Raw genomic sequence first — 12,500 nt, forward strand, 5'->3', positions numbered from 1 at the left:
TTAAAGCGTTTCAGTGTTGGGGTGGGGTGGGGTGGGGGGATCAGGGGTCAGATGGTCTCTGTGTGCTGTGGCCTTTCTATGCTCCAATAACGCGCCTTCTGTGTGTCCGACCGTCAGCACTGATACTGTGTGCTAATCGTGCTATCGTGCTAACCGCGCTCGCTGTAGGACGCAGCTGTGCACTTACTCACCGCCCCCCCCCCCCCTCTCCCAGGCTCCCGCTTCGTCTTACTGTATGTCCGAGTCTCGCCCAGGTGAACTTCGCCCAGGTGAACGCGTCGCCCACGAACAAAAGCAAGCCCTGCAGAGCCGGCACCTGACCGCTTCCGCTGCTGCTGATTGGCCGCTTTCTGCTGATCAAACCGTGGGCTTCCTGTGGTTAACTGGCCCCATGAGTGTTCTGAGTGGGATCATGGTATTATCATGTCTGTACTGTTATTTTATCTTCAGTCAGTGGGCTCCAAATGTAGATTATGGGATATCCTACAAGCAAACCAGCCTACCCAGAAGAAAAAAAAAACCTATTTATTTGTATATAGAGAACGGCATCACTTTGACCTGGGCCACCTGTACCTCGCCTAATATGGACAAGGACAGGACGGTCCTCTGCCAGGTAACAGCTCCGCCAATCACTAGTGCTTCACCCAAACGCACACCTCCACCTGCTTGCTGTCCTGAGTAAGGGCAGGTGTACGCTGGCGTGTGGGGGGACTTTGGGGGAGATCGTGGAGGAGGAGGGCACAGGGGTGGAGTTTCCCAGGACAGCTGCCCTCTCCACCCTCCCCCTGTAGGACAGGATCAAATCTTCCAAACCTGGAACACGCGCGGGTGGCAGGAGGGGTTCTGAAGTGGAGTCAGGATTTCCTCCTGAACCGACGAGGCCCCGCCCACTGTGTGCGCTGCCCAATGCCCTGTGAGTGACGGAGCCTAGGACATCGCATTGCCCCGCCCTCCTCCATCTCAGTCGCCGTAGCAACAGTTCAACAAACGGCGACACGCGGCAGCGGCAGGCGGGACGTGATGGCCGTTCTCGCTGCGTCACACGCTGCGGGTCTCCGTCACACGGAGCGGCGTCTGAAACCTTTCCTCTCAACATCCAAACGGTCATCTGGGTAATCTGTGGCTGTGCTGTAAATAACGGCAAACCAGGCAGCTCTCGAGCAAAGCGAACAAACACTGCGACTTTACCGTGTGTGGTTCTCAGCAGCACAACAGCATTAACGTTACCTGTGGACTGCAGAGCTGCAGGAGCGGTCAGGACCGCTCGAATAACGTCCGTCTGCGGCAGACACGGGTCTCTGCTCCGCGTTTCAGAACTGCTTTTTAAACATTTTCAGCCCACGCTGGTTTTTATGATTCTCATGAGCTTGTAGAAGCCTGTACGCGAGATAGGAGGCGGTTTTACTTTCCTTCGTCACAGCGTCTGTCACGTGGCACACAGACGATACTCACGCTTTAACGGCCACTTTTTATATCCAGCAAAGAGACGTCGTGGTGGATGTGCATGTTCAGTCCATACTCTGTCCCTTTTCTGTACTTCATGAAAATACAGATTGCAGATAAAACATCATCCAGGCTGTGTGCTCACTGTGTGCTTGTCTGTCCTTCTCCGTTACGCGAGTGAGTGATCAGTGCCTCATATTTGGCCATTTCAAAACAAAACAACCGTGCCAGTTGTGTCATTGGACGTCACCTTTTAACTAAACGCGTAAAAAGAACAATTCAGAGAAATGTGTCGGAACACGACCGGTCCTCATTAACTCATAACGCAAAACCAGTCACGTAACCAATATCTCAGGGTCTTTGTTTTACAGCAGTCATTGGTTGTGTTATTAATTTAGCATTTGCATAAAAGCTTTCTACCTGCTAAAGGTCATCTCAAATCGGCACACTTTCCTTCTATCGAGAATACTCAAATAGCAGGCAAGTGTGCGGGTGGACATCGCCTTAGCAGATCGAGTACATGTAAAAAAAACTAGGGCTGGATTAATTTCATTTCCCCTTTATTTAACCAGGTCTAACCTTCCTCTGCTGTCTTCCCTTAAGTGGAGCACGTAGATAAAGCATCTGAAAAAGTTACATTCGGAGTTCTTAATCCCCCCTGTCAATTTCCTCACATGGCGTGTCAGCCATATTTCATCCTGCCATTTTGGGGATTCCCCCTTGAAGCACGGGAAGGGAACATCAGGAACAAAACAATTCTGATTCGAATCCAGCCCCCCCCCCTCCCAAAAAAAAGAAAAATGCATTCAATTTAGCAACAGCTCCCTCTAGTGGTATCCACGTCACCCTTCCTAAAATGCTGTAGGGCTCCTTAAATCTGTGGCCAGGCATTTGTGACCGTAGGGAGTGGGAAACCAGGCCCCTTTAGAGCCAACATGGGGTCTGGGAAGGAAGGAAGCAGCGCGCTGAAGTGAACGTGTAGTGGCTTTATTCACCAGTCTCTCACACACACACCAGGCACCGTCGCTCCGCCAGGGCGAGGCAAGGACACTTAGACACAACAGAGCAGATTCACCAGGTAAAAAAACGTTCTTCGGCACTCAGTCGCCCGGGCCAGGGCCGGGCCAGACTCACTTACACAGGGCCATGCGTTCTGTCTGCCAGAATAAATAGTCTAAAACCCGGCTCTGTTACAGTATGTAGCCAGGACCACACTAAAAAAATAGAGAATTCAAGTTTTGAAGACAACGGTGAACATCTACTGGTATGATCAACAGGTTCTGCAAACACAAATCTAATATCGAGGGTACTCTAAAACAGAAACAGGTTACAGAACTCCTAACGCTAAATAAAGGGTCAAACAGGTGTGCAGTCATACGTGTGTTTTTGTTTTAGTTGGTTGCTGAAAAGCCAAGCGGTTTGAAAACTTGGGAGTAGGTTTCATGTTTTTATATATAAACAAGGAACAGATAACAAGTACAAAACATTCAGGCTGATCACTCGTGTCAATCCCAGGCCCTCTGCTGTGGCTCCAATCAACAGTACCGCCAAAACCGCTAACATGACCCAACGCACGCAACCGCCTTCTTCCACAACTCCTCAAATCAACAAACCCAAAAAAAAAATAGCAGCAAAAATTCAAACATGACGGAATGTTCATGGATCCAACTAAAAAAAAAATCTTTCCTTTTATTTGTTTTTAGCAAACTGTGGAATAAACTTCCAAAGAAAAAATCCGGATATTTCCAGTTCAGCATTTTGGGTTGTGGGCAGAAAGTGTTCTTTGCGGAACTGAATCTGCAGAGGCATGCGTGTGACAGGGCCTTTCTGTGAGGGAGGAATAAACACTCGCAGTGTGCAGACAGACCCAGCTCTCCATCCTTTAACCTTTCAGAGGGAGGGGGTCATACCTGCAGGGGTCTGTGTGGTGGGGGCATTTGGGATTGTTTGGGATGGTAGGGGTAGTTCACGCTTTCTCTTGCAGGATTCCATGTGGTGGGGGCAGGTTGGGGCAGGGTAGAGGCAGTTTGTGGTAATTCAGGCTACCCCCACTCTGTGCAGTGGGGGTAGGGGCATTAGGGCAGGTTGGGGGTGGTTCAGGCCTTCTCCCGCAGCTCTCTGTGCAGTGGGAGTAGGGAAGGGGCAGGTCCGGGCAGTTGGGGTAGGTAGGGGCATTAGGGCAGGTGGGGGCAGTTGAGGCCTTCTCCCATAGCACTCTGTGCAGTGGGAGTAGGGAAGGGGCAGTTGGGGTAGGTAGGGGCATTAGGGCAGGTGGGGGCAGTTCAGGCCTTCTCCTATAGCACTCTGTGCAGTGGGAGTAGGGAAGGGGCAGGTCGGGGCACTTTGGGGCAGGGTGGGGGCAGTTGGGGCAGGTAGGGGCATTAGGGCAGGTGGGGGCGGTTCAGGCCTTCTCCCGCAGCACTCTGTGCAGGTCGTCTGCGTCCTCGGGGGTCTTGACGCGGATGAGCAGGGGCACGGCCGCGCCGGGGTTCTTGTCGTCCACGGGCGGGTTGGGCACGCACACCACCATCACGTTGTTCTTCCCCATGCGCGAGCACGGCATCGCCGCCGGAACCACGATGTTCAGCAGGATGTTTCCTGGGGGACGAGAGAGAGCGGCGCACAGCCTTTCAGCACGCGACAGCCCACAGACCTGCTGACACCAACGCTGAGCTCCCATTGGACAGTGACGATACGCCCAGGAACTGGACACAGCAGGCATGGTACCTCCACCTTTCTGTTCATGAGCTTTAAAATAAGACCTGGGTCAGATATTCAACACTTCTCTACGCTTTACTGAGCTTGCCTGGTGTGTTAGAACCCTGCCTTCTGTTCCTTTGGCTGGCTCATTTGCACCAGGCAAAATTAATCGGGCACAGAAAAGTATTGAAATACAATATTGGTTATGAATTTCACCGAGGTCTGGGCTCAATGATTGTTCATTTCAACAATTTACTGCACAGGTTGGATGCGTTTCTCTGTCTTTATTTTCTTTACACTGGCTGAAATTCTCTTGCCTTAAAAGCAAATTAGTGCCAGTTAATGATGGACTTTAAGGCAGTCGGGTTCAGCATATTGCAGTGTTACTGGGCTGCATAACTGCATTTCTCCACTAGAGGGAGCGCAGGCACACGATAGACCCAGCGCAGGGGCCCTGGAGAAACCGCAGGCAGAGCAAACTGCCGTTAATATGGAGGAGCTGCAACACACACCCCCACCTCCTCTCTGCTGGGCCAGGCCTTTCTGTGCTCCGATTGGACAGACCAAGGCAAATAAGATAAGATATACTTTATTGAACCCGTGGGTTAATTTGTCCTCTGCATTTGACCCATCCTCGTTACTTAGGAGCAGTGGGCAGCCACAGTGCAGCACCCAGGGAGCAATGTGGGGTTAAGGGCCTTGCTCAAGGGCCCAACAGCTGTGCGGATCATTTATTGTGGCTCGACCAGGATTCGAACCACTGACGTTGTGGCTCCCAGTCATGTACTTTAACCAAGCCGCCCCAAATAGGTTCAGCCCGATCTCTGCTGAGAACCCTCACTCAATGCCTTTCAGTTTCTGTAACGGACAAAAGCTGTTCTGGAGGCTGATCGACAGAGAGACTGGACTGAAGGGTTAAAGCCACACCAAAGGTGTTAAAATAAGCAACAGTGTTTTGAGAGGAGCTGATTGGTAGATCCCACAGCCTATCGCTTCCATTTCATCCCCACTGGGGACATGTAGCCTCGGGTAACTCTGACCCTAACTTACAGGTGCTGGTACAAGTGAGGTCTGTGCATTACCCAGGTGAGAGTATGTTAGCCAGGTGAGGTTAGCTAGGTTGAGAGGTTGGGAATGTTAGCCAGGTGAGAGAGTGTATGCTAGCCAGGTGAGGTTAGCTAGGTTGAGAGGTTGGGAATGTTAGCCAGGTGAGAGAGTGTATGCTAGCCAGGTGAGGTTAGCTAGGTGAGAGGTCAGGTTCGTTAGCCAGGTGAGGTTGGGTATGTTAGCCAGGAGAGGTTAGCCAGGTGAGGTTAGCGCAGCTTACCTAAGTTAGTGTCGGCTCGCACCAGGAGCTGGGTCTTGCCCTCTGAAACCTGCTTCAGGTGCAGAGTCCCCACACCCTTCTCCTTAAACTCGTTCTCTTTCTTGTAGAACAGTTTGCACCTGAAACACAGAAAACAGGACGATCACCGGTGCCCACAGTACAACAGTCATTTATATTTCAAACATGTTAGTGCTCTTATCGACTATCCTCGGTAGGACTGTTTGTTTTAAACTACTCATTTCAGCCGGGTCCCTCACACACTGGGGTCCCTCACACACTGGGGTCCCTCACACACTGGGGTCTCTCTCACACTGGGGTCTCTCTCACACTGGGGTCTCTCTCACACTGGGGTCTCTCTCACACTGGGGTCCCTCACACACTGGGGTCCCTCACACACTGGGGTCCCTCACACACTGGGGTCCCTCACACACTGGGGTCCCTCACACACTGGGGTCCCTCACACACTGGGGTCCCTCACACACTGGGGTCCAACACGGACACACAGAATCTCACACACTCCTCACTTTTTGGAGTAGAAGGCGTCGTCCTCTTTCACCTCCGTCACCACGGGTTTGGGCGGCTCCTCAGACTCCTCCTCCGCTCCTCCATTCTGATCTGGGGGGGGGGTGTTTAAACGGGTGAGCCGTTTAACACACACACCACACAGACAGACACCATAGCAGTGAAACCCAGACTAACACACTCACACAGCAGTGAAACCCAGACTAACACACGTGTACACACACACACACACACACACACACTCACACAGCAGTGAAACCCAGACTAACACACTCACACAGCAGTGAAACCCAGACTAACACACGTGTACACACACACACACACACACTCACACAGCAGTGAAACCCAGACTAACACACACACACAGCAGTGAAACCCAGACTAACACACACACACACTCACAGTACCTTCTGCTTGCTGGCTGCTGGCTGCCTGGGCCTTGGCCCCCCCGAAGGAGAAGGTGGCTGCGGGGGTGGCTGTGGGCCCCTGGCCCCCGAACAGGGCCCCGCCGGAGCTCTGGCTGGAGAAGGAGAAGCTGAGCGGGGCCCCGGGGGCCCCCAGAGTGCCCAGCACGGAGCTGTCCACCTTCTGGCCGAAGCTGAAGGAGACAGCAGGCGGGGGGGCGCTCTGAGCGGGGGGGGCGGGGGTCAGAGCGTGGCTGGAGCCCTCCTTCACCGCGTACTTGCGCTCAATGCTGGCCAGGTGCCGCTCGTAGTCGTGGAAGATGGGGTTCAGGTCGCACAGCGGGTTGTCGTTGACGTGTTTTACGATCCAGTCGCGCACGGAGCAGTTCAGCGCGGTGAGCTGGCGACTGTACTCCCTGCTGCCGCTAACGCCGCTAACGCTGCTGCTCCCAACACCACCCCCCGAACTCCCACCCCCCGAGCTCCCACCACCACCCCCCGAACTACCACCCCCCGAGCTCCCACCACCACCCCCCGGGCTCCCACCACCACCCCCCGAGCTCCCACCACCACCCCCCGAGCTCCCACCACCACCCCCCGAGCTCCCACCACCACCCCCCGAGCTCCTGCTCAGAGTACCGCTGGGGGCGGAGCTCTGGGCCAGGCTGGGAGCCGCCCCATTGGCCGGCTTGGCTGTGACCTCAGCGGTGGGGGGCGGGGAGGAGGATGGGCCGTTGAACATCAGCGAAGCTGGAGGGAGGGAGGAGGGAAGAGAGAGTGAGGGAGAAGGGAAGAGAGGGTGAGGGAGAAGGGAAGAGAGGGTGAGGGAGAAGGGAAGAGAGGGTGAGGGAGAAGGGAAGAGAGGGTGAGGGAGAAGGGAAGAGAGGGTGAGCGAGCAGCACTTTCATTGGAGCCTGATGTATGCAGAGCTGGAAGCTGCCATGTCTGATTCTGACTGATGGAGCCCTGCTCCCCCCAGGGACCCCCCAGCTCTGACCGCTAGGCACCACAGAGGAAGAGCACAGGTACCCCTCTCACCCCAGACCCCCCGCCCCCCTCACCCCGGACCTCCTGCCCCTCTCAGCAGATCTACAGCAGGTACTCCCTGCCCTCATTAATGAGCCCACTGCTAACTTCTGCAAACACTCCCCTCATTAAAAATGTGCGAAAGGGTGATGGAAACAGACTCTTAGAATAAATCATGATGTGATGAGAACCTATGTCATATGCTACTGCTCCAGAACTGAATGTGATTGGCTGAGACTCACGGGTGGGCGTGGCTCCCGTGGCTGGCGGGGCAAACCCAGCGAAAGACGGGGTGGTGGACGGCCGGCCGTTCCCATTGGCCAGCGTGGAGACGGGCTTGAACCCGGCGCCGTTCCCGAACCCGCTGAACGCTCCGCCCCCCCCCGGCGCGGCACCGGACAGGGAGAAGCCCTTAAACGCTTTAAACGCGCCCCCGCTCTCGCTCTGCAGAGAGAGAGAGTGACAGACAGAGACAGAGGTTTAAACACTGTGAACACCAAGGGAGCCGACCCAAACATACAGGGCAACTGCATGTTACAGACAAACGCTGACATTGGCAACTGAAGCACCCTCTGTGTGTGTGTGTGTGTGTGTGTGTGCGTGTGCGTGTGCGTGTGCGTGCGCGTGCGCGTGCGCGTGCGCGTGCGCGTGCGTGTGGGTGTGTGTCCGTGTCCGTGTCCGTGTCCAAGATCACCTCAGCTCCTGGAGCCCGACGCTTGGCCTTCTTAATAGGCCGACTCTTCATCACATCCTCGCTGGCGATAGAGAACGTTCCTGCCTGGAAAAAGAAAAAAGAAAAAAAGATGAACACACACACTTCACTTTTTGGTACCGTACACACCCACATGGCTTTTCAGGACTTGTTCAGGAATCTAACCTCATTCAAACCACAGCTCGACAAGCTGGAATCTAACCCACAGCTAGATATCCCGGTTCAGTGCTGCTGAACCCCCAGTGTAGCCTGGATGCTTTTCTGTTTTTCCGCTGTGCATTAACCCAGCCTGACAACAACAATGCTCAACAACGCTGTGTGCTAGCAGATATACAGCACCACTTTACTGTGAACGGCCCACTGTCCAAGGAATAGCATCCCTGCGTCAGATATGAATACGCATACAGTACAATACGCAGAAACGCATATTTCAAACCTCCTCTCCCTCATCTTCCTGATCCCAGTTCCGGTCGGTCAGCTCCTTGTCCGCAATCCGTTTAGCCATCACAGATCTACTCCCTGCGAAAAAACGCGAAACAATATAAGGTGGCTTAGCTACGGCTTAACAATACAATGGGCATGTATCTAGCGTTAGCTTTCATCGCGCGGTTACGTAGGCTTTGCTGATGTTACATGAGTTGCATTAGAACCCCTGGTGACAAAGCAAATTTCACCACGTTAGTTGTGATGGGCTGGCTGTCAAGCGTGTTAGAAACTTGAATTTTGCAATGTGTTCCCGGAAATGCACAACCAGAGAGAAAAGCTTTACCAACTAAAGAAACCTAAAGACAGTCATAGGAACACGTAGCTAGCCATGAACGTTCGCTAGCTTATATTGCATAATTAATACATTATCATTCAAGTTTGAAAATTGGCTTAGCTACGTGAATATCCCCAACTTAACTTACTAAAAGCAAGCTCAGAGTCCGATCAGCGACTGTTACTTACCACTGGCCATCTCAAAAATACCATGAACAATGGCACATTATAGGTTAAAGTTGTCCGGTTAGCCACATTGATTATGTTATTGCTTGTTAAATGCCACAACGTGACAGTGGGTGGTCGGTTTTAATAATATAGCTACATCTGTCATTAACATTAGCCTCATGCTATATCATCACAGTAATGTTAGTAGCTGGTATAAATTACATATCTGCTAGCTATGATAAATATCGCTAGGTGGCTGCTGCTACTAGTGCTAGCTATTATTAACTTGTCGGATGTTGCCAACGTTAGTCTAGTTTCCTAGTGAGGTAGCGGTTGTTCAGAAACATTACAATATTGGCCGGAGAAAACGTGGGCATCTAGCTGGAACTCGTATGGTCACAAACATTATCGCGTAACTGGCCGTGCTGGCTAATGATGCTCAGTGTTAGTGTTAGCTTTGAGATACATGCTTGTTTAACGTGATTTAGCCAGCAAGCTCGCTAGCTTAGCCAAGTTCCTGCTAGTGCAAGCTGACTGCCGGTGTGCTGCGAAAACCAACAGTTTTACTAACGTTCCGTTACAATGTAGTCTAGCCCGTCTACAATTAAATCGTTATCCGAGCCAACGTACCTTTTTCACAACTCAGATCTCCACCTCGACTTAAATAAAACGGTTCAGATCTTGCGCCTGATGGTCGTCCACACCTGTGTCAATTTCACTCTCGGCCCACTTCACGCCGCCATTTTATAAACGGAATAACCGCGCGCCTCGCCTCTCTGCTGCGCAAGTCTAGGGGGAAAATGAATTAAAATAAAAGTACAAGAGTATTATGGGAGTTGTAGTACATTGATGACGTCCATGATGAAGGCATATTGGTTTTATTTTCATGAAAACACGGTGCTTAATAGGGCTAATCCACTGCGAGCCAGCTCCATAACCATCTAGCTGGATGTGCGCTATCCACTAATATTATTTTGGTCTTAAGAGTAGTGTCTTCTGCTAGCAGATCCATCGTATTAGTCACAATGTCACAGAATTCTCCTGCTTGCATTATTTATATTTTTCTATCACTGTTGTCTATATGTCAGCCTACAGTTGACATTATCAGGATTTGTCCTTTACTGTACTTAATATCACCAGAGTATTAATTTCATACACAGAGACATATGCCCACGTGTGTTTTCCTGCAGCATAGCGCACACAGCTGCACCTCTGTGGGTGTTTTGGGAGTTGCGCATTAGAGCAAGCCCTTGGCTCCAACCAGGCCTCAGCGCTCCAGTAAAAAGCAGGGCGTGGGGGTGCCGGGCTGCTGGTACAGGGGGGCAGCCAAGCCCCCAAGCTCCCCGGCCCCTGATTGGTTTTCCTGCCAAAGATGGAACAGGTGCAGGAGAAAGCAGCCAATCAGAAAGCAGCTGGGACTCTACAGGAGCAGCAGGAGTCCCCAGCCACACAGTGCACATGGCACAGGAGAGACGGGGGTGTGCTGCAATCACACACACGCACACACACACTCTGCCTCTCTGTACTGAGCGCACGGGCACGGTGACTTTACTGTAAGGTGTCACACACACCCAGAGGAAGGGTATTTCACTGTAAGGTCACACAGAGGAAGGGTATTTCACTGTAAGGTGTCACACACACAGAGGAAGGGTATTTCACTGTAAGGTGTCACACACACCCAGAGGAAGGGTATTTCACTGTAAGGTCACACAGAGGAAGGGTATTTCACTGTAAGGTGTCACACAGAGGAAGGGTATTTCACTGTAAGGTGTCACACACACAGAGAAAGGGTATTTCACTGTAAGGTGTCACACAGTGGAAGGGTATTTCACTGTAAGGTGTTGCACAGAGGAAGGGTATTTCACTGTAAGGTCACACAGAGGAAGGGTATTTCACTGTAAGGTCACACAGAGGAAGGGTATTTCACTGTAAGGTCACACAGAGGAAGGGTATTTCACTGTAAGGTGTTGCACACAGAGGAAGGGTATTTCCCATTTATTTTCTGAAAAAACAAGATCAGCACTGCGGTGTGAGCTTTAGGCTTCAAAGAAAAAACACCGTGGAGCATAGAACAAAAAACGAAACAAAGGCCAATTCATCTGATTCATTTTATGTTTGGTAGATATCTGTTGATGCCTAGTACTGAATTTAAAAGTCTAATTAACATTCCTGTTCTTGCTAGTTCAATCCAATGCTCAGTTGATAATCCAGAAGCTTTGGTTGGCATTGATTCATGCAGTGTAAGGGCTCTTCCATTCACAGGCCATGCAGGTGCCTCTCAGGTCATTGAGAAACTGCTGTAATTTTGCAGACCATTAGCACACCGTGTGTTTGAGTGACCAGCTCACAGTGGGAACAAAATACATATTTTCATATTTTAAAATGAATTCATCAAAAAAAAAAAAGCATGGGTGACTCAGAGGTAAGCACTGTTTTTGGTTCATTTCCTTTTACAGCTGTGATGTCCTGGGGCACAGAAGGGCAGATCCACTGTTACTCTTCAAGGGTTCTGATTTTCAGTATGTTTACACTCGGACTCGGAACTGTACTGTCCTCTCAGGTCCTCTTTGCACTTGTTCTTGTGTTTGATTTGCCCTTTGTTGTACATCGCTCTGGATAAGAGCGTCTGCTAAATGCCATGTAATGTAATGTAATGTAATGTAATGTAATGTAATGTAATGGGAGATTATCACCTGGATACTGCTCCTGTATCTGTGAGGAAACACTGCCTCCAGTGGCTGAACTGGACATTACATGGTGCAAAGCATTGATTAATATTTCACTTGTTTTGATCTCTCCCTCCCTCCCTCTCTCTCTCTTTCTCTCTCTCCCACCCTCTCGCCCCATCTCCCTCTCTCATTTCCTTCAGCTTGCACACATAGCTGTAAGCCTTGTAAAAAAGAAAAGAAAAATGAAACATGAGTTGCATGAGTTGTTAAGTTTCGCACGGCAACTTTGTCATCCAGTCTATGATCTCAGCCTAGAAATAGCTCATGACCTTTTTTGTGTGCATTTCTGCAGTTGAAAGTTAAATTGTGCTTTTTGATCTGACCACAGCAGGGGTTTGAGAAGATGGTGTCCAATCAGAAGGCAGTAAGGAATCACCTGGCCGTGCCGTGAACGTGCTCCAGGATGTGAGTAATTTCACCTGAAGCACTGAGCACTTTAGCCCCACGTACACAAGCACTTTAGCCCCACGTACACAAGCACTTTAGCCCCACATACACAAGCCCTGTAGCCCCACGTACACAAGCACTTTAGCCCCACGTACACAAGCACTTTAGCCCCACGTACACAAGCACTTTAGCCCCACGTACACAAGCACTTTAGCCCCACGTACACAAGCACTTTAGCCCCACATACACAAGCCCTGTAGCCCCACGTACACAAGCCCTGTAGAGCCATGCTCACAAGTAACTTCAGCAACTGCCCGGATAAA

General features: G+C 51.2%; 2 protein-coding genes across 3 annotated transcripts in view; one reads left to right on the forward strand and one right to left on the reverse strand.

Moving 5' to 3' along the window:
* The window catches only part of kiaa0930, a 24,365-nt gene extending 22,795 nt beyond the window's left edge, over positions 1-1,570 (forward strand). For both annotated transcript variants that reach the window (XM_061229134.1, XM_061229133.1), the window contains exon 10: positions 1-1,570. This exon is cut by the window's left edge and continues 520 nt beyond it. The gene's annotated coding sequence lies outside the window, so the exon portion shown is untranslated.
* An 844-nt stretch (positions 1,571-2,414) lies between these two features.
* nup50 (nucleoporin 50) lies at positions 2,415-9,840 on the reverse strand. Its single transcript, XM_061229135.1, has 9 exons — positions 9,692-9,840; positions 8,571-8,653; positions 8,117-8,200; positions 7,665-7,866; positions 7,053-7,146; positions 6,400-6,866; positions 5,995-6,085; positions 5,471-5,589; positions 2,415-4,041 (listed from the first exon to the last, which is right to left on the reverse strand). Exons 2-9 carry the CDS (start codon positions 8,637-8,639, stop codon positions 3,845-3,847), a joined length of 1,323 nt encoding a protein of 440 aa, XP_061085119.1. The 5' UTR covers positions 8,640-8,653; positions 9,692-9,840; the 3' UTR covers positions 2,415-3,844.
* Between the last annotated feature and the right edge of the window lie 2,660 nt (positions 9,841-12,500).

The sequence above is a fragment of the Conger conger genome, chromosome 19 (genome assembly GCF_963514075.1).
Source record: "Conger conger chromosome 19, fConCon1.1, whole genome shotgun sequence".
Lineage (NCBI taxonomy): Eukaryota > Metazoa > Chordata > Actinopteri > Anguilliformes > Congridae > Conger > Conger conger.